Source organism: Hippoglossus hippoglossus, chromosome 22, assembly GCF_009819705.1.
Source record: "Hippoglossus hippoglossus isolate fHipHip1 chromosome 22, fHipHip1.pri, whole genome shotgun sequence".
Classification (NCBI taxonomy): Eukaryota; Metazoa; Chordata; class Actinopteri; order Pleuronectiformes; family Pleuronectidae; genus Hippoglossus; species Hippoglossus hippoglossus.
The window spans coordinates 987,374-1,014,873 of NC_047172.1; the positions used below are offsets into that span (position 1 = coordinate 987,374).

Sequence of the window (27,500 nt, forward strand, 5' to 3'; positions counted from 1 at the left end):
GAGGAGAGCGGGAGTCAGGAGTGAAGGAGGAGAAAACAAAGACAGAGGAAGAGAGGAGAGATTGAGGAGGCAGGTAGAAAGTTTAGAGGATGAAGAGAAAAGGAGGAGGAGAGAGGGAGGTGGTTAGGAAGAGGAAAGATTGGTGAAAGGAGAGAGAGGAGAAGCACGGGATGAAGAAGACGAGGAAGAGGAAGAGGAGAACATGTAAAGGAGAACAAAGAACATATCGAGTGAGGAGAGAAACAGAAGAAGACAGGAGAAGAAGAATGGAGGAGGATGGAGGAGGATGGGAGAGGGGGAGGTGTGGAGAGGGGGAGGTGTGGAGAGGTTCATGGAGGAAAACTAACAAATATCTACGAGCTGCTTCTTTGTGAATTTGTGAAATAAATTATTTCTACGTGAAACAGATGTTTCAGGTAGAAATGAAGATGAGACGATAAGAGAAACAGAGAGAGAAGGAGCAGGGGATGAAGGGTAAACGGGAGGAGGACGGAGAGAAAGAGTCACTGATGACATGAAGACAGGATGAGACAGGATGAGACAGAGAGAGACAGGATGAGACAGAGAGAGACAGAGAGAGACAGGATGAGACAGAGAGAGACAGAGAGAGACAGGATGAGACAGAGAGAGACAGAGAGAGACAGGATGAGACAGAAGAAGAAGTTGTTAAGAGAGAAAGAAACTCAATGAAATGAGGATATTCTCACGGGTCCAAGAGAAAGAGTCATCACAACACACAGACACACACACACACACACACAGACACACACACAGACACACAGACACACACAGACACACACACACACACAGACACACACACACACACACACACACACACAGACACACACACACACACACACAGACACACACACACACACACACACACACACACACACACACACACACACACACACACACACACGGCCATCTTCATTACCTGAACTGATGCAAAGCAGCTACAAGAAAATCAATAACTCTCTGAGAGAAAGAGAGAGAGTGAGTGAGTGTTTAAGAGAGAGTTAAACATGTGTGTTGGTACAGTAGTGTGTGTGTGTGTGTGTGTGTGTGTGTGTGTGTGTGTGTGTGTGTGTGTGTGTGTGTGTGTGTGTGTGTGTGTGTGTGTGTGTGTGTGTGTGTTTGTCTATCTATAGTTATCAGGGCTAGTTTTTTCATGTATTAGAATTAGGTTTACGTTAAGGTTGGGGTAAGGGAATGCATGATGTCAATGAGTGTCCTCACAACTATAGAGAGACAAGTGTGTGTGTGCTTGTGTGTTTAAATGATGTAACACACTCTTTATTCACATTTTATATTTTGTCATCAATTAATTTCCATAGGAATCAGACTCAGGTTAAAGGTGAGCTCCGGTGTAGTGTTTGTGTTAAATGTGACATGTTGTGATTCTCTCTGACAGGATGTAGGCCTGTGTTACAGGAAGTATACAACACACACACACACACACACACACACACACACACACACACACACACACACACACACACACACACACACACACACACACACACACACACACACACACTAATTCGGTGTGTACATTTCTGTTCAGTTCATTAAAATGCATGTGGCTCTTCAAAGAGCCGACGACAATGATGCCATCTGCTGTTGTGTGTCGAGGGTATCTCCACACACACACACACACACACACACACACACACACACACACACACACACACACACACACACACACACACACACACACACACACACAGAGTTGCACCGTGGCAGGCACACACACACATTTACTTCTCTTCACACATTCCCACATACTGAAGCACAATCTTGCCCTTGTGCACATTACAGCTCTGCTCGCAGGTAAATACCCAGTTCACACACACACACACACACACACACACACACACACACACACACACACACACACACACACACACACACACTCACACAAACACACAATTTCATGCCATTTGCTTTCATCTTTGGGTCATTCCTACGAGCCCAAACGTCCCTTTTAAAAGCGAGCGCTCCTCTTCTGCTCTAAGTGCGTCGCACAAAGGGCCCATTTCAAAGGCAAATTCCACTTAGATTCACAAGTGCTGTGTATACTCTGGTACTCCAGGCAGAAATTCATCAAAGCTTAATGTTCCCTTCACAGAAAATCACTTAGCACAGAAGCTAGCTGCATGTGTGTGTGTGTGTGTGTGTGTGTGTGTGTGTGTGTGTGTGTGTGTGTGTGTGTGTGTGTGTGTGTGTGTGTGTGCGTGTGTGTGTGTGTCCGCAGCTTCTCCACGTTGCTCGACAGCAGTTTAAAGTCACGGCCGCGCTCGGCCCGGTTCACCTCCGCTCGTACGTTCAGATTCATCTGAATAACAAAAGACTATTTAAAAATACAAAGACCGAACATCAGTGACTAAAGCTGTGGTTATGGATTATTTCACAATGAGAGCAACTGTGTTGAGTTTTGAAATCATTACGAAAAAAGCTTCTCTTCCGCCGTGAAATTTGTTTTCTGAGATTTAAGCCGATAAAAGCTACAATGAACGACAGAACATTGTTTTCTGCAACATCCAAGAACGAACAGCGGATCAAACTAAGTTCTGGAAAGAGCTCAGCAGGTTCGGAAGTGTTACGTCTTTGTTTGAATAATTCAGATTCTTTTCAAATAAGAACGACAACAAAAGAACCAACGCGAATGTTTACAAGGCGACAAATCAATCACTGCAACGACTCAGTGGAAGAAGATTTACAAAATAAAACTTTCAGTAGAAAAAGTTCAATCACTGCAAAACTTCTCATTCTTTCCTGTTCAGTGGTAGAAAAACAACAATGTTCCCTGAAGACTCCACAGAACCTCATTAAACATCGAATCCCGTCTTTTAGCCTCGTGTGCGTCAGCCCTACCTTTGACGGAGGTGTTGGGCGGCGGCCCCTCCATGCGCAGGTTCCACGGCGGGTCTCCCTGGTTGGCGAAGTCCCTCATCTTCAGGTAGCTGATGGTGAGCCGGATGATGGAGGCCTTGTCCAGCTGGCTGGTGATGGCGCCCGGCAGCGGCAGCATCTTGGCCAGTTCGTAAAACTCAAAGTTTTCTTTCCCCCGCCGCGACCGCGCGGCGTCACGTGACTTCTCCTTCCTCAGAGCCTGCAGCCTGGGAGCAGAGCGGAGACAACAGGACGTTAACATACAGCGTGGGTTTATTTGCACATTGAGCGGAGAAGTGAGACCCGATCACAGGAGAACTTTCAGGACTCTTACAACCAGTAGACGCTGATTCTCAACGGGACCAAAGATGCAAACAACCTGAACCCTCCAATCCACAGAGCTTTGAAAACATGGAAGGTTCCTCGGCTGCAGCGCCACCATGATTGCAGCCTATACCCTCCGCTCTTCCTCCTCTTCCACTTCCTCTTCCCCAAAATGAACGTGGAGCTGCAGTGTTGCTGTCTCCGATGTTTGTTGACGTCCGTTCAGAGCGGGGGAAGGAGTGTGGGGAGCGACGACAGGCGACTGCACTGGAGAAGGTGCCGTTCACATTTATATGAACGACAATTTTTGAACTTTTTTTGATCGCACCTCATAGAAAAAACCTTTTCACGTTCTTCCGTGATCCCATTTCTCAAGTCCCCGACAATCGGTCCCCCCCCCCCCCCCCTTCATTCCTTCTACTGCACTCACTCCTTCCCTCCATCCGTCCTCCTCTCCATCACTTTCCACTCTATTAATTTATACCAAAGAGCTGCTCTGTTTATTCTCCCTCTCTCCCTCTTTCTTTCACCCTTCAACAACAACATTGACGACCATACTTTCCCGCAGCCTCTCATCATCATCGGATGCCGTTATGAATTAACTCTGCAATAAATCAGCTGCTAAAAACCTCTGTGGGCTTCCTGCCGGCCACACACACACACACACACGCACACACACACACACACACACACACACACACACACACACACACACGCACACACTCACTCACACACACACACACACACACACACACACACACTCACTCACACACACTCACACATACACAAAGACAGGTGATTAATTTTTGCCTGAGCGAAAAAATGCAGGAGAAAAAGTGTTGGAGGGATAAAAGGGGGAGGGAGGTGTAAAGAGGGATGAGATGGAGGGATAACGGACAAACAGGAGGAGGAGGAGGAGGAGTTGTTTAGGGCTACAGATGAAAAATGGCTGTCATCATGCAAAGAATATCATTTTCATACTGTTTGTCATTTATTTATCGGGGAGAACAAACGGAGCGAAAGGAGGAGAGGAGAGGAGATGAATTTATTTAATTAATAAATGTTCTTCACTTTATTATGAAATGTTTTGAAGGTAAAACAGTCGCAGGTTTGACGCGTCTCCCTGCGGCTGCAGCGAGGAACCGTCTGTTGTCGCGTTTCGTTTTCTCGTCTCACGTTGTAATTGCTAACGTCCGTACACGTCAAAGGTAGATTTGTGTGCGGCGCCATTTCCCCCCCGACTGTCGCCATCAAACACTTTGACCCGTCTGTCAGAGGAATCCCACCTGCGTCAGTGTCCGGTTCAAACGTCCGTAAGGTTTGTGAGCGCTGACGACGTTAGTGTGAAATGTTAAAGTGAAGCTGGAGAAGAACGATATATCATTTTGTTAAGAACGAATACATCAATAGAGAGAAAAGTTCTAATTGATACGTTTTAATTGATTCTATTTTTGATTATTTCACTTTCATCTTCCTCTTTATCATTTCCCTGATGTCTCGTCTTTGCTGTATTAATAGTGTTCTGTCAGAGAACTTGTTTTACAACTTTACACAGGAGGCGCTTTTTAAATAAAGTCTGATTTGATTCATGGGCATACAAATTTAAAGTGACTCTCTCTTGTATTTTCTGAGAACGTCACACTTATCAATGTTAACAATTGTTGTGTGTCACTTTATATATATAATTGTATATACTACTTCTTTTGTGTAGCATCTATTACATGCTTTGTGTTTTATTTGTTGTGTAACTCTCTCTGAGGACCCGCTTTGCTTCGTCACGTGAAGAAGACATCAAATGTAAATCAGGTTGTATATAAATGCTGAAACTTGAGTGTGGATCTGTCCTCTCGCGTTTATAACTTTACGAAAGTCATGACTGCATTTCTGCAACTCAGGGTCACGCACCCACATTTTGAAAGAAAAGAAAAAGCATAAAATAGAATCGACTTAGCCACAAGCACAAATTGTAAAGAACAGGGTTTATCTAAAAGTGAAATGTTATATATTCACAACAGAGTGTGTGTGTGTGTGTGTGTGTGTAGCCAACAGTGGTGGCTCCAGGAGGAGCAGCCAGACAGATGGAATGTATTTGTTCCACAAACTTGGAAAGAATAAGGTTTTATTATATTTATTAGAATTATGTCTCTCGACGGATATGTCTTAATGTCTATCGGCTGCATGTGTGTGTGTAAGTGGACAAGAAGGTGTGTTTGACCTTGACTCGATCCGACATATTTATCATGTACAGCATGAGTAGGTAAATGCAACACTTGTTGTGGTCGAGTGTGTGTGTGTGTGTGTGTGTGTGTGTGTGTGTGTGTGTTGAGCGGGGGGGGGGGGGGGGGTCTTATAAACATGAAATGAAACCATGTTGTAAAGTTCAGCTGGATGACTTGATGGTGTTTTAAAGAGCTTGTCACACCAGGAAAGGTGTGAGTCTGTGTGTGTGTGTGTGTGTGTGTGTGTGTGTGTGTGTGTGTGTGTGTGTGTGTGTGTGTGTGTGTGTGTGTGTGTGAGATGTCGTAAAGTTCAGCGAGGTGGGTCGATGGCTTTTTAAGGGCTTGTCAGCTGAAAGGAAAAGATATGTCTGTTTCAGTGTTTCAGTGTTTCAGTGTGTGTGTGTGTGTGTGTGTGTGTGCGGCCATGACTCTTCTGGCAGTGTGTAGAAATGCTGAAAGGTCAATTGGAGGTCAAACTGACCATCAGTCATGTGACCGGCTGTCGTCAGGCAGATATTTACTGTCTGAGCTCCTCACACACGCTCATACGAGCAGAGTTGCATCATCAGGAGAGAGTCACCTGTTCAGTCGACTCAGGACGTCTCTGATTGGCTGAGAGTCGAGCTGCCGCTAACGCTCGCTCTGCTTGTTTCTCTGAAAACTTCAGATCCCGACAAAGAGGATGCGACGCCACCAACAGGCGACCAAATGAAACGCAGCGTTACCTTGATTAGAACCACAGAACTACTTCAGGAGAACAATCTGACTGAAGATCACTTTCAACAGGAAAATGGATAAAAAAGAGAAACTGCTGATACGAGTCCTTGTGTTTACGCTCAATGTGAAAGTCATGACCCAGAATTCCACACAGGAAATCACGTGACTGAAGAAAAATCCTGAATCGCCCTGAAGAAGATACACAAGATATAATTCAAGCAACAACTCACACACAACAAACTGTGTGTGACCTGAAACACTCACTTATCTGTACAGCATAAACCTTTACATCTGTTTCTGTACATGCATCTTGTTTTAATGTAGTCCCTCAATATGTAAATGTGCTTTATAAATAAAATTGCCTTTACCATTTAAATTCTATTATGTAGTTTCATTCCCCAAAGGCGGAAGCACATCTGAGTTCATACCGTCTGGTTGTGTTTGTGCAAAATTCAATTTTTGTTCAATTTATATTTTCTGGAATAAACTCCGTGCTTAATTTTTCTGCTGGGTCCAGATATGAGAGTATCTGTTTACACGATCGGCTCATCCATCAACAGAGGCCAAACTGAGAGGGAGAATATTTTTAAAACAAACATCCATGCAGGAAAGTCTTCGATGAGATAAAGAGAAACACGGCGAGCAATATGAAGAGAGAGATGAAGGCGGGAGATAAAACTCAGAGGAGCGCTGCACGGTGGCCGACGGGGAAATCTGTGGAGGTTTGAGGTCCTGACCGCTGATAGCCATCACACACACACATGCACACACACACACACACACACACACACACACACACACAGCAGCAGCATTTGAATCTCTTAATGACAGATAGAAATCTTCCCGCACACACAGACACACACGAAATATAAACAAAGACTGCGGAGATTTGAATCTGGTTAAGGCGTTCACATATTAAAAAAAAAATAGAGAAAGTGTGTGTCTGAGCACACGGAGAAAGAAGAGAGAGCACAAAATAATGGAGCGACAGAATGAGTAAAAATGTTCTGAGAAAAGAGCAAGAGATGGAAAGAACCTACAAAGCATCAGAGATGTATTTCCCGTGTGCGTCATGGTGACAATATGTTTCCATCGATGTAAGTTCTGTGTCGTGTGTGTCGTCCTGCGTGAGGCAGAGAAACCTGTGAAACTGCATTAAGTGGGTTTTTCACTTCTTTGTGAATCTTCCATGACGTCATTGCCGTCTGAGGCAGCCACGTTAGTTCAGTTATAATAAAATACACAAGATAAAAGATGTGGAACTCGGTGTATTTGGGCCGTTGTTCCACGAACGTTTGCAAACGCATTGACCCGTCTGTCACGGCGCGGCGAGAGAGAGAGACAGCTGTGTCCTTTAAAACATCCAGAAAGTTTGGACGAGCTCGGCTCAGGTCGAGGCCTCCTTGTTTTTACCTTTAGAACCAGGAGAACCAGGAGTATTGGTACCAGCGCTGCCACGGAGGAAACAGAGAAGCATTCTACTACAACTGTCACAGATTAGTTTACACTAATCGTGGGGAAACAAGCGATAACCATGTGCGACACAGTGACACAAACTCAGTGCAGCTACGTTAACTGCATCAGGCTCGGACGGGTTTGGACAGAAAAATACGACTTTTCCTCCATCGTGGGTTCCATATCTTGCTGGTGCTTACTTTCTATTGGCCGGCCGAGTGTTGGTCACAGTGCGCAGCGTCAACGTTCAACCGCAGCAGATTCCTGCGTCCTGAGAACAACGGGTTCGTTGCCGCTGACGCATTGTTCCTGAAAAGGCCTCGAGTTGGGAAACACTTGAATCATAAAGAAGGTGATTTGTGGGATGAACGAGAAGGAACCTAGAGCTCACACACTGCCGGAGAACCACCAGTGCATTACACAGCAACATTCAGTGTGTGTGTGTGTGTGTGTGCGCGCGTGCGTGTGCGTGTGCGTTGCTCTACTGTACAGGACGTTATTTTCCTGCAGCTGATTATAAAAGAAGTGTCAGTCTGTTTGATTTATGTTGCTTATTAATGTGTGTCAGTGTGTTTTTATTTATTGTGTCTCTAAAGGAAGATAACGGCCGATAGTGACCAGCTCCTTCTTTTTAAATCTAAGAGAAGACATTTACATTTTAATAAAAACATCTGGATCGTCACACGAGTTCACGTCCAGAGAAAAGAAAAGTTTTGAGTTTTTATTCAAGTTGAGCTTGGAGAGATGGAGAAAGAGGAGAAGTCTCTCTCCCTCTCCTCCTCCTCCTCTTTTTTAATCTCTCTCTCCCTCTCTCCTCCTCTGATGCTCCCCCTGACCCCCCCACTCTCTCTCTCTCCCTGTCTTTCAATTCAGCCAATCAGGTGACCTGCAGCCAAGGTTCCACCCCGTCAACTCCGGGGAGGACGAGCACACGCACGCACGCACGCACGCACACACGGTCACAAACGGTCACACACAGACACACACACACACACACACACACACACACACGCACATGGTCACACACACACAGACGCACACACATACGTACACTCAGACAAAAGGCCCTTGAGGAGGAGGGTAATTGCTTCCATGGCGATGGGAAAGGAAGGCAGAGAACAAGTGTCACTTTGGATTAAGCCCCGCCTGCTGACATCGCCATGGCGATGACACCACTGCTCGCTATGTGTGTTTGCCTGTTTGTGTGTGTGTGTGTGTGAGTATGTGTGTGAGAATGTGTGTGAGTGTGTGTGTGAGTATGTGTGTGAGTATGTGTGTGAGTATGTGTGTGAGAATGTGTGTGAGTGTGTGTGTGATCACTGATCAAGGGACTGAGTGCCAAAACCAATCTACTCACTGAGGAAAGACAGAAAGACAGAAAGAAAGAAAAGGGAGAGTAGTTGAAAGGCAATAAAAGAGATGAAATTAAAAGGAGAAAGAGAGAAACAAAGAGAAAGAAGAGCGAGGGAGGAGGGATCGAGTGAGAGAGGAGAAGAAGAGAGAGGACAGGTCCTATAGATGATCTTTAAAGTCCTGTATTGATCATAAAGACACAATAACCTGCTCAGTGTGTGACACACAAAGTACCAGAGTAAAAGCTTTGTGTGTGTGTGTGTGTGTCTGTGTGTGTGAGGTGACTGTATATAATGATGATCAATAACTATATGTAGTTTGGTTCATTGATCGTGACAACTCGTGACAAATATGATACTTCTGTTAATTGGGTGGAAAATAAATAAAACCGAAAAAACACAGAATAAAATAAAGAAATAAAACTTGATGAGAAGGACAGGTGTGTGTGTGTGTGTGTGTGTGTGTGTGTCTGTGTGTGTGTGTGTGTGTGTGTGTGTGTGTGTGTGTGTGTGTGTGTGTGTGTGTGTGTGCATCATCACAAGGATAATCACACTCCAGTAGGATTGTAGTGATGGAGGGATCAGTGTGAACTCCCACAGAGAACTGAGGGTAACTCCATGCATCCCACTGAGAGAGAGAGGGGGGGGGGGGGGGGGGGCAGAAAGAGAGAGAGAGAGAGAGCATGAAAAAAGAGGGGGACATGAGAGGCAGATTTAGAGAGGAGGAATAATACGAACGACGAGAGGACAAATGAAAAGAGGAGAGTTTGAGGAGAAGGGAGAAGGGAGGGAGGAAGAGGAGGAAGGAGGGATGTAAGAAAAGGAGGAGTTAGAAGTAAAAGACTGGAGGGGAGAAAGAGAGATGTTTAAAAAAGAAGAGAAGAACGAGTAAAATACTGGACACTAGTTTTTAAACAAGCAGGAGGAGTTAGTGGATCTGTTGGTGTGCGTGTGTGTGTGTGTGTGTGTGTGTGTGTGTGTGTGTGTGTGTGTGTGTGTGTGTGTGTGCGTGTAACACTGTGATAACTGATGTGTATTTAATAGTTTCTAAACAACAACGGAGCTCAGAGGAACATTATATATCAGGTTCTCTCTCTCTCTCTCTCTCTCCCTCTCTCTCCCTCCCTCTCTCTCTCCCTCTCTCCCTCTCTCCCTTCCTCTCTCCCTCTCTCTCTCCCTCTCTCCCTCTCTCCCTTCCTCTCTCCCTCTCTCTCTCTCCCTTCCTCCCTCTCTCTCTGTCTCTCTCTCTCTCTGATGGAGACATTTTGGAAAATGTCCTGCAGTATTTGGACGTGTTCACACTGTCTATCTGTTTTACCAATCTCTGCCTGACACGCTGCTTTAGCATCAACCCGAGCATGACAGCAAGCAGACACACACACACACACACACACACACACACACACACACACACACACACACACACACACACACAGAGTTCCAGGTGACAACATGTTGTTTTATAGAAACAACAGTGATGAAATAACAGAATTATGATTGACTCTCTGGATTTATCTCTTTACTGGAGACGCAGGTGAACTCTCATCCGACTTTCGGAGAAAAACAAGAAGTGCCCAAACTGTGAAATTTCTTTACATCTAACTATTAATCAATATGATAAAACTATTAATGTCATTATAACTGTGTGAAAATGTGCAAACGACCTTTTCTGCTTCTCCCTCCCTCCGGCTGTGATTGTGCAGTTTACACTGAACTCAATGTGGCAGCGTGAATAAAAGTGAAACGAGAGAGAATGAGATAAATCCCAGAAACACTTCGGGGCTGAGAAGGTCAACGTCTGAAACAATGACGTCACGACAACAACACAGTGACATCATCGATGGGGGCGGGGCCAGAGCGAGCCGCCGACACAAACACACACATCAGCCGCACGGTGGAAAGTCATGTTGATAACGTTACAGTAGAATTACAGCTTCCTCCATCCTGTTAGCTACAATCCTGTTAGCTGTTCACACACACACACACACACACACACACACACACACACAATCACAGACAGACACACACACACAGACAGACACACACACACACACACACAATCACAGACACACACACTTTTCTCACCTCTGATAGATTTGTCCTCAGGTGAATAGAAATATAACGTATAGACAGAATATTTACATAAAGAAGACAGTGTTTTAAATAAATACTGTAAATCAAAACTGAGATAAAACTGTAAAGGTCTATTTTGCACTTGTGTAGTATTGTAGTAAAATTAATTAAAACATTTATGCAACACATTGTACGGCTCATTTTTTGGGGTTTTACATGAAATCACCAATAACAACACTCCGGTAACATTCTTTATATAAATACAAAAATTTCACTGTAGATTAGTTTTCCCCACAAATAAATTATGTCTTTTTAATTTAATTTGTCCTCCGACTTTTATTTTTCTACAGTTTATTCAGATTTTTTTTCTGTATCTTTATATTTTCTCCCTGTATCCACCAACACTGTCACTATATTAAATCTTTGTGTGGCTCTAAATCCTATAAGACACTGAGTGTATACGTCAAAGATACATCCAACTTCCCTGTTAACATTCTTCTCATTTTAACAGTGACATCATTTATTCATTGAATATTTATAACCTAATTTCTAGCTTCCGGACATTTCTCATTTAATTTCACGACAGCAGTTATCTCCTTTGGAAGGAAGCTTTAATGCACGGATTCATTAATGCACAACACAGCACAATTAAGCGAAGCTCATATGACTAATATGATAAGGGACGTTATGGGGTAATAATGTGAATTTTATGGATATGAGATGAGGGTTTTAATTACTAAAGATGAATAGTAACATGAATCAGTAAGAAAATTCGACATGAGCAAACGCAGGGTGGCAAATTACTGGGAGCGCTGCTGTAAGTGATGGACTTTAAGACATAAATAAACAAATAATAAAACAACAACGGAAATTTGTAATTAATGCTGTAAATTGAATTTGATGCTGGGACAAAAACTTTTTGACAATTGTCCTATTAATTGTCCTCTTATTTCATTTTAACTCTTAAATTAAATGTTTTTACGAGAGGTTTATAAACCAGTTAGACATAAAGTTACCAGGGATTCAAATAAAGACTTTTATATGGTTTCATAAAGAGTCATTTATGAAACTGAAAGAACTTTAAAGAAGTTGGAGCCTTTACATCTGTAATTCCAAACGAGACTCCTGGGCTGTAGCTAATGATGAACCTAGCGAGCTAGCCGAGCAACGTCTGACTTCAGATAGGGTCGTGTTCACCGTGTAGAGCTGCTCCCTCTAGTGGTTTTCACAGACATTTTTTTAAATGTTTTTTTTTGTAATTTTCATCGCTGATATTTTTCTCTTCCGAGTTTTACAACACATCTGAAGAAAATGTTGATACTCTCGACAGTCACATTTTTTTCCCTCCGTCATTTCCTGCAAAATATGCTACACCTACTGCTAGCTTGCTAAAGCGTTAGCCTCTGTGGATTCTAAACAAAAGAACTTTAATATTGCCGCCATTTTGCCGTTATGAAACAAGCCGTTCTCAAAGGTTGATCACTTCAACGCCAAGCACACAGTGTACGTGACTTCCTACATCATAACCATGAGCTCAGGAGTTCAAGTTACGTATAGAATCTTCGTACATATTACACAGATTTTGCACCGAAACATCGTCTAGTGCCAAAGTTTTGTAGGAAGAAGTGTTTCCTTTATGTTCGTGTGGTTTGTCAGCTCATGAACAACGCTACACGTGGGACAGCTAACTCATGAACAACGCTACACGTGGGACAGCTAGCTCATGAACAACGCTACACGTGGGACAGCTAACTCATGAACAACGCTACACGTAGGACAGCTAGCTCATGAACAACGCTACACGTAGGACAGCTAGCTCATGAACAACGCTACACGTGGGACAGCTAGCTCATGAACAACGCTACACGTGGGACAGCTAGCTCATGAACAACGCTACACGTGGGACAGCTAGCTCATGAACAACGCTACACGTGGGACAGCTAGCTAGCCATAGCTGCAGATGTTGCTCCAGGTAGCCTCCGAATTTATAAACTGATAGCATGAGCATGAATTCAATCCTTCAGGAAAGACGTAAAGTAAAGTCACATTTTAATGAAAACCCAGACTACAGCTGTGTTTCAATTCAGGAGCTGCTTCCTTCGGACGCTGTCCCATTTCGAAGGTCGGACAAATGTGTCCATCCATTCCTGAGCAACTAAAGATCCAACGGGTGGATCCATCTTGGGCTAACCTATCCCAGGATTCATCGTGTGCTGCTGACGAAGCTAACAGGCTAACTCTCTGGGTGGGGTTACTATGACTCAAAGTAGCCAAGGATGAAAAAAAGATGGTGGCACAAACAGGAAATCCTCCGTAGCCACGCCCGTCTCATGTCTGTCCTCACCCCCCCCCGCCCCGTCACCACGGTCTCGTAGACACATCTTACGCTTCTGGCTCTGATGCGATCTCCCAGAGGTCTTTGTGAGAACTGCAGCCACCTGAGATTGAGTTAATTTCGCGGACTCAGGCCGTGAACGTGACCACGAGAAGCCGGACGGAGGTCGGAGGTCGAGGGAGGAAATGAAGAAACAAAGGAACCTGATAGATGGAGGCAGATCCCAGATGCTGAAGGGCAGCGGGAGAAACGAGGGATGATGAAAGAGGGATGCAGGAAGAACAGGAGGTGACAGCTGCACAGGACGGTTTAATCATCTTCACCTCCGCTCACCCCTCTCCCCCATTCACCCTCTTTTTACCTTCGTGTTCGCTTCCTAATCTTACTTAAATGTTTCCTACTTGCTTTCCTTCCAACGTCCTTATCTCCTCACCTCTCCTTTCTGTCTGTTCTTCTCCTCCCCTTGCACCCCCATACCCTCCTTCTTCACCCCTCTGCCCTTATCCTCCCGTCATCTCCTCCCCTCTGCTTCTCTCCTGTGTCCATCCTTCCTCTCACCTCTGTCCTTATCTCCTCTTCTTTTCTGTCCTTCCTTTATCTCCTTCCCACCTTCTCTTCTCCTCCTCATTTTACTTCCTGTCTCGCCTCTTTTTGTCCACTTTCATCTTTTCTTACCCTCCTGTCCTATGTCCTCCACTTGTCCCCTTCCATCCTTATGTCCTTACCTATTTGCCTTTTCCCCTCTTCTTTTCCTCTCATCTCCTCTGTTGTCCTCTTGTCCTCCCCCACTTTTCTCCACCATAGTGTCCTTCCTTCCTTTCCTCCTCCCCTCTCCCCTCATCCCTTTGTCCTCCCCTCTCATCTTTTGTGTTTACCTCATTTCCTTTCCTACTCTCCTATATGCTTTCCTATGTCCCCTCTCGTCTGTAATCTCACATCCTTTCTTCTCCTCATTTCCCTGTTGCCTCCTCCTCCTCCCCTCTCTCTCTCTCTCCTCTCTCCCACTCCTTCCTTCCACCTATGTCCTCCTCCTCCCCTCCTCCTCCTCCTCCTCCCTGGGTTCAGTGGTGTGGAACAGTTCAGTATTAGCTCTGAAATTAGCAGCAGTCCCTCGTTAAAGAGTTGGCAGGAGCACGCACACGTGCACGCACACGCGCACGCACAGACACACACCAGGCGGCGTTAATGGTATAAAAGCTGCTTCCACCTTGGAGACACAAAATTACTTGAACACCTCTTTCTCTTCGTGTATTTATCATTTCTTCTTCTTTCTCCCGCTGCAATCATTCCTCCTTCCTCTCTCTCTTTTGTCTCCATCACATCCTCCCTCTCTTCTTTCTCTCTCTCTCCTTGTCCTCCTGTAACCTTCAAACAAAGAAACAACTCTTCTCCTCCTCCTCCTCCTCCTCCTCTCTGGCTGACGGCCATCAGACAGTGAATGGTCCTTCCTCCCCTGACATCCTCCATCCTCCTCCTCATCACTTCTTCTTCTCTTACTTTTCATCACTCTCGTTACTTTATTTTTCACCATATTTCCTCATCCTCCTCTCATTTTGCTTTTCTCCAGCCTCACCTACTCTTTAACTTCACCTCCTGATATTCTATCCTTCCTTCCTTCTGCTCTTCTCTACTTCCACCCCACAGCTTCTTTTATCCTTCATTTCATTCTCTCCTCTTCCATCCTCCCTTCTTTCTGTGCCTCTGTTCCTTCCACTTTAACCTTATTTACATTTTATTTGTCATCATTTTAATGCATTTATCTCTTTTTACCTCCTCGTCTCCTTTGCTTATTTCCTCCCTCCTTGTGCCTCACCTCCATTTCTATTTCCTTTCCTTCTTTACCTCTGTCGTCCTCTTATCATCACTTCTATAAACGTCTTCTTCTCCATCTTTCCTGCTTTTGTCTTTCTCTCTTTCTCACGCATTCTTCATCCTTCCTTTCTCTCACCTTCTAAAATGACTTCCTCGTGCGTCGTTCATCTTTGTTAGTCGCAGTCGTACAAAACGATTCGTATGAACAGTTCCTGATCTGCAGCCGTGGAAGAAGACTTCTCTGGTTAAGTAGCAGCCATATAGCAGAGGAAGCTAAGCTAACAAGGTCCTGGCTTCAGCTCTGTGCTAAAACTAAAACCTGAAAAACACATTTCTTCTCCTTTATATTAATAAATCATATTGAATAGTTGCATTAACGTCAGAATGTATCAGAATGTTAATGTTTTTATGTGTCAAAGATAAACCTTGGTCCTTGTCCTGATCTCAATCTCTGACATAACTAAATTAGCTTTTCAAGTTATCGATATGTCGCTAACGTTAATCCTTGGTCCTGATCAAGAACGTTGAGCTACATCAGCTTAAACTTAACTTAAACTTAAAAACAGATAATTAGCTACGTCCGGCTTCTCATCTCTCATTATGCTACAAGAGAGAACCCCCCCCCCCACCCCCACGATGGAGGGATTGCTTCCCTATATACCATTCTGTCTTGTATCATATAAAAACACATTATAAACACGTTAATGAGGTTAAATGTTTGGTTTTAGATCCTTTCCTTTATGAACAAATATGAGAGAGTTGTATCCAACTCGTCCAGGAAGTGAAGCAACGTGTGATGCAGACGAAGCAGTGGAATCCACACCTTTGGCTCGGATAACAAGATGGTAGCATCCCAGGCCAGGGCCGTGTCAGGACCTGACAGAGGGACGTCTGCGTGTTTTTATACGTGTGCTTCAGGTGTTTATGGACTTGAGGTCCGTGTGTGCGAGAAGCAAAAAGGTGTTTTGGCAGAATATCACTCAGTGTGTGGTGCAGCCTCTCCACAGGCCGCCGTGCTCGACAGAGCTAATTAGTTTGGCAGCAGAGTCAGAACAACATACCTTTGGCCTGCAACCCCCCCCCCCCCCCCACACCTCCAACATCGAGTACACACACTTCCAAACACACCTGCACACGGACACACACTGTTCACACTATTTACATTGAGATATCATCACCTCAGTATTGACCATCGGAACAAAATTCATCAGATTTGGGGGAATTATGAAGAAAATGAGGCAGGAAATCTCAACAAGTCCTTCAACCCAGATGTCCTGATTCCTCTCCCGTGGCCCGAGCCCTGGATATGAAGTGTCCTTCGCTGGGAGTGTTGCCTCCAAACAGAGCCACCAGGGAGAGGGCTAGAAGACCTCCCCCACTCGGGACGTCCTCAGCAGCCAGCGTTATAACACTGACAAGCAATATCAACCAGCGTTATGACAACTGCAGGACAGACGGGTCGGCGCGTTTACATCGGTTATTTCCACGTAACGTTAGTCCTGTCGATAGAAACTGAAAACGTAAGTAAGTGCGAGTGTGTGGAAACAGGCCTGGGTGGGCGGGTTGTGTGACACGTGGAAGAACTCGAAGCGAAACAACACTCAACACAGACGTTGCTCTCGTGAACAAAGAAGTGAAGTTTGATGCCGAACTTAAAACCTTTCTTCTCGATAAAAGTTAAATATTTGTCCAGCTTAAAAGTGATTAAATCCACGAAAGCCATGAAATCACGATTAGTACCAAATATTCACTTTATGATGTTCAGACGTTTGAGTAAAACTGTCCGAGTTCAGGTCATATTTCATACATGTTAACATCTTTCATGTGGAAGTTCAGTGAACAAGTGAGACCATATTTGTCCCTTGATCCGATCCTAAAAACTCACTTCTGCTTTTTAAACAACCTCAGGCCGTTTAAAAACGCACCTGAAGCCCAGCCTGTGATTTACCCTCAGAAACGTACGAACACGCCAACAACAGCCTCTGTACACATCTGTCGGCGCCACGCTGCCAACCTCTCTGCTGCGACTGATCAAAGCAGGTTACAGCAACCTGGTGCTGAGGCCAGACTGACACACACACACACACACACACACAGACACACACACACACACACACACACACACACACAACGGGTGAGCTTGACTTCATCTATTATAGATGAGGTAAACACAAAGAAGGATCTTTCTCTCTTTTCCTTCTTTGCTTCGTTCTTTCCGATTTATTCTGGTATTGAGTAAACACTGTGTTACTGCATCGAGCAAATGAAGGATTGAATGAGACAAAGTTTTCTCCTGTTAACTTTTACCAGGTCGGGAGGTTAGTGACACGACCCGAGAGGCTTGAACAAAGGTTAGAGATAAATCAGAACATCTACTCCTTTACGTGAACTGAGCTGATTCAAAATGTTGCTGCACCATATTATGAATATCGCATCTTTACACTGCTTCCTATCCGTCAGAACAAAGGAGACATTTAATGGTTTTTCAAAGTCAGTCGTCCGTTCCAAACTTCTGTATCATTGTGATGTCACCTGGACTTTATCAGGAGGGGGGGGGGGGGGTCTTAAAGAGACAGGAGCCAAAACCAAGTGTTACAGACAGAGGCTGAAAAGAGGAGCTGCAGCAGTGGACATCAAAAAGCACCAAATACAAATCCGTTGTTACGCAGATGACACCAAGCTGTGCTTCTCTAGGAATCTAATCACTTGAGGTCATTAAGGCCTGGATGAGCCAGAACGTTTTACTTCTAAATCCTGACAGACTGATGTCATTATATTTGTCCCTAAACACTTTAGAGAAACATTGTCCAACCAGATTAATACCTCAGCTCTACTGTCGTCAGTGCTGCTTGTTGTGTTTCTCTATAAAACCTCCACCTTACTATGTAAACGGCCATGAGATAATGCATGTTGTGATTTGGTGCTAAACAAATACAACTGAATTGAGTTATCAAACGCAGCGGTGCCCCACTGGGGGTGGAGCTTGGTTCTGAGACGATGGTTTACTTTCATTTTGAAGAACAGTTTCTGCAGAGAGAAGCCGGACACGCAGGAGAATCACGTGAATCAATGTCTGCTCTGTCGGTTACATAACCTTTAAATATTTGATACTAATATTGGCATATTTGAGCGTCAGATTACACGTTAAACATGTGACAATCTTTGTGTTTGGAGTGTGTGACCTCTGGGTTTACTTTCCCTGCTGTCGTTCTGTCAGCCTCCATTTAATTTGTCTCTTCTCCACTTCTCTCTGCTTCTAATATCGAGCTGTCTAGTTTTCAGAGTTGCTCTGCCGCTCTGTGTGTGTCGTCCTCCCTGCCAGAGATCTTGTTTGTACGAAGCAACAGAAAGCTGAATAATTGATGCTGGATGCGGTTCACAGCACGCTCGCTCTCTCGCTGCTGCCGTCCTACACCTCGTTCGCTCTCCTCCGCTTTCCTCCGAAAAACCAACCTCACCTCCTGTTGTTGTTTTTGCTGCTGATGCCCGTGTCGATAATCATCCCACAAAAATATAAGAAACAAATCAGAAGGGCCAGATGAAAAAGAAAGAAAGAAGACTTTTTGGAAGGAGATCGATTGGTCCAAAGCTTTGTGTTAAAACACACACACACACACACACACACACACACACACACACACACACACACACACACACACACACACACACACACACACACACACACACACACACACACATTCCTATACAGGCTTGTAAATTACAACCAGGAACAGAGGAAGATATCATTCTGTGTGTGCATGTGTGTGTGTGTGTGTGTGTGTGTGTGTGTGTGTGTGTGTGTGTGTGTGTGTGTGTGCATATGGTGATAAAAGCCTGCGCCGAGAGGAAATGTCACTTATCAGACCTTCTAATCACTATTCATATTGTCCTCTCACTCACACACAGACACAGACACACACACAGACACGCACACAGTATTGAGGCTCTATTGCTGGACATAAAGATAGAAGCAGCCGATACAGCCGAGTGAATGAATCACTGACCGAAGCTCATCTTTCTCCTCCTGACAAACATCACAGCTCATCTCGTTTCCCTCCACTGGTTTCCACTGTTTTAATAATGACGTAACCGTGACGACCCCTGCAGACCGCCCTCCTCATCCACACACCCTGACCTCTGACTGGTCCGTTGATCTGTGTGGTCTCAGCGTTGGACTGTTGGACGGAGGAAGGTGAAGATGGAGACATGAGGTGAAACAGAAATGAAAATGTGATCACAATAAGCGGGAATATTGAAGATTTGCGACGAGAAGAAATGTGTAGAGAGGAAACAGAGGGATGGATGGAGGGAGGGAGGAGAGGGGAGTGAATGGAAAGGCGGTGAGAGGCAGAATGAGAGGACCATTTGCATAAACACTCCTTGTGCTTTTGTTGGTGCAATTAACTTCAATAGCTTTTAGCTTTTCACACTCACAATGGCTGCGTGTGGGCGTCTGTGTGAAGAGGGCTGCGCGCTATGATACGAGCGAGCGTGAGGAATTATAACCAGCGAGCGGAGCGCCCGGCGGAGCTTCAATCCCGGGCCGCGGCGAGCAAACGGGGCCAGATGAGGTCACGTGGGGACAAGCCGGGCGGCACGGGGTCACACGGGGCGAGACTGGACATCCAGGGGCAAGTTATGCTAATGAATGCTGCGAGGGGCCCCAGTTTGAAACTGAGAGCTTTTGTAAACTATACACAACATTTCTAAAGGTGAGGTCAGACCGGGCCGGCAGGGATTACTGGAAGCTTCTGCACGCTACACGTTCTGCTGTGGGGAAGTTCTGAAGTTCTTCAGAATAGGTAAGAATTAGTGGGAAAAACCGGTTCATGCTCACGTGGATCTGTTATGTTTCATCCGGAGAACGTTTAGGGTTTCTCAAAGAACCAATGACTAAGTCAAGATGGACGACACGTCTACGTTAGCTGCCATCTCTGACATCAACTGGAGCCAATACATTGTGACTCTGTGTTTTTAAACTGGATCCGCAAAGTGACTGAATCCAAATTTATATTCAGATCACGTTATTTAAGTGTTTCTTTACGGGTTGAGAACGTTCTCTTCCCTCTGAAGCTAAATCAGCAACATACAAACCCATTGGATTAAAACTATCGTATCAAACCTTAAATCAATGTTAAAGCTAAATAATCTGCATGACTGTTTTCCCGCGGTGAGACGATATGCTTTGTTTAATTGGTGTGAACCAACTCTTATAACCTATATATTGATTTAAAGTAAAAGTAAAATCCTCCGATGGTCAATACAACTTAGATAAAGTTGTTAAGAACAATTAACAAAGAAGTTTGTCTCTTTGTCTGGTTCAGGCTGGAGCAGCAAAGATCTTCTGGCATTTTAATTATCTCTCCCTTTCATTTCCTCTCTCTATCACACACACACACAAACAAACACACACACACACACACACACACACACACACACACACACACACACACACAAACACACACACGGTGCACAAGGGTGGGTTTGAGTTCTTAATCATGGCAGGACCTGGCGGACTCGCTGGAGCGTCCAACAAACACAGCCGGCCTCCTGCCTGCCCTGCAGACACATTACCACCTCTCATGGCCAGATGGACCTGTCTGTGTGTGTGTGTGTGTGTGTGTCTGTGGGCGTGTGTGTGTGTGTGTGTGTGTGTGTGTGTGTGTGTGTGTGTGTGCTGGTGTCTGACGCTCGTCCTTGAATGAAGACATGATGGTCAAACTGTGTGTGACCACGTGTGACACGCAAATGAGAATAAATGTGTGTGTGTGTGTGTGTGTGTGTGTGTGTGTGTGTGTGTGTGTGTGTGTGTGTGTGTGTGTCTGCCTGCTAACTAACTGGACATCCCATCAGCAGAGCATCTGTGATCTCAGCCCTCCAGAGGGAGTTCCCTGTCAGCCCGACAGGTTCATACACCCACAGGAAGAACAATTGGACCGGGCGAGAGACCTTCACAAAGAACAGCCGGAGGAGAGAGAGAGCGAGACTGAAAGAGGAGCGAGGGGGGGGCGTCTTTTGTCCAGCGATGATTAAGAATTTAGACCAGACGGTGTGTGTGTGTGTGTGTGTGTGTGTGTGTGTGTGTGTGTGTCTTTCAGCTACAGGTGGTATTCCAGAATGTGTCTTCCTATGGTTGTGAGGACCACATGTGGTTGACAGCCATTAGTTATGAGGACATTTTGGTCGAACTTCAGCTTCAATGGGCTGATTGAGGGTTAACACTTGGTTTCAGGCTCGTGTTTAACCAGGTTCTGGTTAAGGTTTAGGATTTATATAACGTTTGTGGTACAGGACCTGGGAATGCGTCACGTCACAGAGTGTCCTCACAGCTACGGAAGTTCGGAAACGCTGCTGGTCCCGTTTGAGTTGGAAAACTCCATTTTCCAACTCAAACACAGTCTTATGGATTTAGCCGAAGACAAAGATGGTGGAACAGAGAAATATTCCGAGAGTGAAGTGTTTGATCCGAGAGGAGATTCCTCAAATAAAACTCAAAACAGAAAAAGTGTTTCTCAAAATTCAGATATTAAACCAGAAGTAAGAAACACATCACGGAGTTGTTGCTAAGGAATTTCTTTTTCTTGTTATTTGTATTTTGAATATTATTTCATAACATCAGACGTATAGGAGCAAGGTCTCCTCATGTCTACATGTACGATTGGATTGTTTTTCTCTTCAATGAGATGAATCAGCGTAAACAGCGCCCTCTTGTGGTCATCAGGCTCAGCGTTAAACACAGTCCTAAACATCCAACACGTGTTTCATATTCATATTAAAGACAACTCTACACAACAAGGTGGAGAATCCACTTCATTCCATTATGTTCTGTGCAGCAGCAAACAAATGAGGATTTATTTCCCATTTGAGTTTATACACTGAGCCAATTAGTAAATTACCAACAACAAGGACAACACTGTAAATCAGCAGCTCACCAACAAGCCTGTGTTTTAATCCGAGGAGCTTGTTTAACTGGGCAGTAAAACTCCTCTTCATCCATTTCACCCCGTTTGCTTTTCAATCCCAGTAAAACAACTGTGGAGCTGATAATTAAACAGACTCTATAAAGGTTCAGCTCACAGATCGCAGACGGGTCCACCTTAAAAAGAAATGTAAGCTGGTTTCAGAGGACAACACGGACTGGAGCGACTGGTAGTACGATACAGGTACTGGTGAAGCTGCTGCTGGTGGTAATACTGCTGCAGCTACTACTGACTCCATTAGTTTATTACTAATATTGACATAAATATTGGTAATCAGGGGCGCAGCCAGGTTTTTATTTTCAAAGCAAACAAAAGAAGAAACCACTTGTAACGTTATTCTCGTCGACTGTAAATAAAGATGGACGACACGTCTCCATTTCCTCCACTACCCATAACGTCAGTAAACATCTTCCTGAGGAGTTTATGTCTCAATCTTGTTCAATACATAATGTATCATGACCTAATACTCGTTGCCTTGTACTACTACTAATACACCTACTGATACTGGTATTACTACCGCTAGTACTATCGCCACACTACTGGTATTACTTGTAATACTGCCCCTATTGGTAACATTACTACTGCTTCTAATTGGGCTAACAATACTACTACTGGTAGAAACACTGCTTCACTATTACTACTGGTACAACTGGAGCTACTAATACTGCAGTTACTAGTCCTAGTATAGTACCTGCTAGTCTGTAATTGGTACCGCTGGTAATAGTACTACTTAGGGTACTTCTATTGCTACTTATCCTTCTAAAGTTATTTCCTACGTTGTGAAAGTTGTGTCTTAAAAACATGAGAATTCCAAATGGAGTTTGGTGCAGTGCTTCTCCGGAGCATTTATCTGAAGCACAATCTGTTCCACGCTGCGTCTGATTGCGTGGAACTTTTAACACCTCATTTTCTGACGCTAATGCCTTCAGCCGGTGTCGCTCTTTAACTATTATCTTGTCTCGGCTCGGCTCAGCCCGGCCCGGCCTTCCTCCCCTGCCTTGGTCCTATCTGAGAGAGGGATTGCCGGCTAAATCTTCTCCACGCAGCAAGTGGACCATAACTGGAAGAAATAGGCTGAGATCCTGCCGAGGAGCGGGAGGAGGGGGAGGCGGGGGAGGCGGGCAGTCACAGGGGGAGATAGGGGGCGAGAGAGGCACAAGTGACAGGTAGAGGAAGCGCAGAGAGAGAGAGCGAGAGAGAGAGCGAGAGAGAGAGCGAGAGAGAGAGCGAGAGAGTGGTTTCTAAATGCAGCGTGTCTCTCCGACTAAGCGCGAACAGATAGACTTCTGACGACCGACTGAGAGCCAATCTGAGGGAGACTTTCACAGTTGAATCTCCACAAAACGGGGTGACACAGGCTGGATGATGACCCTGTGTCTGTCTGTCCGTCTGTCTGCCTGTAGACAGCATTAAATCAGCTCCTCTGACAGTCTTTCTGTCCGTCCTCTTCTTTCGTCGCCTGCCTCGCTGCCTTTGTATCCGTCTCTCGGCTTCTCCGTCTCGTTGTCACACAAACACATTTGCAGTTTAGCAGGAGCTAACCTGAGGCCCGAGGTCGGCCTTACAACCTGCAGCCTGTCTTCACTCCTCTCTCTGTCTCTCTGTCTCTCTGTCTCTCTGCGTCTCCTCCTCTGCTTCTCTTTAGTTTCTCTGATGTCAGATTCACAGTTAAAGCTTTTAAAACCCAGTCTTCCAGTGTGTAGTTCGAATATAGCTGCTAAAATAAAGGTTTGAACCTGTTCGACACCCAGGATATTAGTCACACAACAAAGTCAAATTTGCAGCATTTATTAAAAACACAGATTTCTTATGTTTCCACCACCAGGAGCAGCGTGCATGTGCTCTATTCTACAAGAGGACGGAGGCTGTACGGAAATCCAAAATGTGCATGAAGCACAAACAGAGCAAACGTGTTTCGAGGTATAAACAGTATAAATTCACAGTAAAGACGACGTCCAGCTGATTAGGTCCAAGTATATCGTGAGCACAATAAACCAAAACCTTCTCAATGACAGCTGTAGTGATGGCATAGACATAGAACTGTAACAGCCCATAAATAACAAAATTAACAAAATCAACTAAATCTGGTGAAAACTAGAAGAAAAGGAAACTGAACATCATGTTTCTGTCGACATCCTGTGTGTCATGTGTAACAGAATCTGTGTCCCTGCCTCAGCTGGTTGTCTGTCCCTCTTTATGACTCGTGAATTCTTTAATCAGCTGATGTGATTTCTCCAAAGAGGAAAGGACTCGAGGACCAAACATCCACTCAGATAAACTGTGGCTCTTTTCAGGCTGATAGTTCAGAATCATTAGAAAATCTTTCATTCCAGACGAGATCAAAGACCCACGATGAATGATCCCCTTACAAAATAAAACAGCTACTCGGTTAATTAGCGCTAACTCCAGGCAGCGCTGCCGCCGCTTCACCCCCCCCCCCCCCGGTCTCTGACAGCTGACGGCCTCCTGCCCACAAGACGAGCAGATCTGAATCCAATTAAAGTTCGAGATCAAGTTCACATCGTAAAAAAACGATTCTTGAATCAAAGGCGGCGGGAGGAGAAATCAAAGGCACACGTCAGGTGAGCTGCTGCTAACGGCCAGGGCTTGTTCCTGAAGTGTGTTTGTGCACAACACAAAAGAAAACTTTGAATCTTTCTACCGAGTTCTGATCTGTTCCACGTTTAAATGAGGCTGCGGCTCAGACATGTTGTTACATCAAAGACACAGCACTCACATTCAAAAACTTAAATATTTAAGAGATGCTCGACATGTCAGTCCTCAACAAACGGCTGCACTTAAACACAACACAACATCAATCAGAAGAGAACAGAACAGAATAGAATAGAATAGTATAGAACAGAGTGCAGTGGAGCAGGGAGTGGATATAGACAGGCAGTCATGTTTATTCATGAAGCCGTGAGCTGCAGACCTGCAAGGTGACTGGCTGTCACACACACACACACACACACACACACACACACACACACACACACACACACACACACACACACACGCACACACAAATGTAGGCAGGTGCAGGAAAAGACAAACACTCACACATCTGGCCTGTCTATCAGCAGCAGAGGAAGCGGTGTGTGTGTGTCTCTCTGTGTGTGTGTGTGTGTGTGTGTGTGTGTGTGTGTGTGTGTGTGTGTGTGTGTTGCTACTACTAATAACTACTTTTACCACTAATAGATCTCTGGGTCATGTCCACACACACGTCACTGTGACAAGTTTCATGTGTTGCATCAAAAACACGCACACACGCACAGTTGCTAATATCACATGACTACAAAAGCTTCACATTAATGATGGAAAGTATCGATCAACAACACTTTGTGTCCGACTCCTTCAGTGGAGAACTGAACCTGAACTGGGACGGACATTATTCTTTGGTTTTGACATTTTCCAGATAAAATATGATTTAAAAATGCGTCCAAATCATTTGTTGGTTGGTCGTCCTTCAATTCCTTCTTTCCACCACTATACCGTGTGTGTGTGTGTGTGTGTGTGTGTGTGTGTGTGTGTGTGTGTGTGTGTGTGTGTGTGTGTGTGCTTTATTAATTATGGCTGAACAATGAAGCAAAGACGCTCATGAATAACAGCGACCGCTGCTGCCTGTCAACCTATAACTGCTGCAGCCAACAGCTGGATCACCACACACACACACACACACACACACACACGCACACACACACACACACACACACACTCACACACACACACACACACACACAATCATGAGAGTTTCTGTAACTAATTATATTGATGTAGATTTTCTGGTGCTGATTAAATTAAAGTTAAAAGAATTTTAATATTTTTTTTGCAATAATTAACATTACACTAAATAAATTGTATTGATAATTACACTGTTACAAGCAAACAAGAAATTATACCAACTGTGAAAATACAAAAAACTATTTAAAAAATCTAATTCATTATAACATATAAATAAATAAAATTAAGCACCATAGAAAACTGCTGCATTTCAAGTAAAATAAAGACATCTGATACTTCACTATACAGTACTTGTACACAATAATGAGTACTATTAACATTAGTACTAATACCAGCACTACTACTGCTATTACCATCATGACTGGAGCTAATACTCATTAAGTCACACGCAGAAACACACATCACGCTGTGTGTGTGTTAACATGCAAACTTAAGCAAACACATAACTTAATGGCAAGTGAACAAGTGTGTTTCCACACACACACACACACACACACACACACACACACACACACACACACACACACACACATGAAAAGCAGCTTCTGTAAATGCTCCCGGCCTCTAAATCACACATTACACGGATCTGCTCGACTTAATTTGTGTTTGATCTTTTCTCTTTTCTTCAAAAACACTGAATTACACATTCTCTCTCTCTCTCTCTCACCCCCTCTCCCCCCCCCCCCCTCTCATCAGAGTAAATTAAATTAATAAGTCATACATCAGAGGCGGAGCTCGGCTGTAGGCTTTCCCTCTATCAGCCTCCACACCAGCACCAGATTCTACTTTTCTTCATTCACATGTTTTTACAGTGTATTTACACTAATTGAAAAATCTACCGTTCCTCAACGAGCAGGCTGAATTATTAAAAAGACGTTTTATCCGCCCGCCCGTCACACGCAGCCTTTAATGGAGCGAAACGACGACTTTCATGTGTTTGAAGTTGTGTCACAGTTAGTTTGAAACAGAAGGAGACGACTTTAGTTTTGTCCTGAAAAGTGTTTGAATCAAAGTTTCTGTATTAAAACAAGTCGAGAGGCAAATTTATTTTCCATCCACGACTGTGAATTTTATATCAAGAAACCGCATGGAGCAAATTTCAAGGTGGTTTAAGGTGCGACAGAAGTTTCTGAAGAAAGAAAGTTTTGTCTTGGTAAAAGAGAAACTTTCTTTTGAAAGGAACAAAACTTCATATGATGCCTGAGGAGTTTTGTTTTATCGTTCTCACTCTCAACCGGCGTGGAGACGGTCAAAGAAGAGACGACCGGATCAAACACATCAGACTTCAGATTCAACTTTTAAATCTTCATCTTAAAGGACAAACGTTCTTCTCATGTTCATGTTGATCATTTTAATTATTGTGTTATAACTGTAAAATGTTTTCATGCTCTGATGTCTACTGTCCTCAGACTGTCCACTGCTGCAGCTCCTCTTTTCAGCCTCTGTCTCAAACTCTGTGTGAGACGAGCTGCGGGGCTGCGTTACGATGTTTAACATGTTATTCCTTTTTTGTATTTTATGTTTATTCTCTGTTTTCCACACATGTTGTTATATTGTTGTATTTTCGTTTTTTAGCCTTTTCAGTATCTTGGCCAAC

General features: G+C 44.3%; 1 protein-coding gene across 1 annotated transcript in view; it reads right to left on the reverse strand.

Moving 5' to 3' along the window:
• The window catches only part of LOC117755616 (neuronal PAS domain-containing protein 3), a 229,591-nt gene that overhangs the window by 126,375 nt on the left and 75,716 nt on the right, over window positions 1–27,500 (reverse strand). The window contains 1 exon segment of the mRNA XM_034575547.1: window positions 2,878–3,122. Coding sequence (XP_034431438.1) covers window positions 2,878–3,122 — 245 coding nt within the window.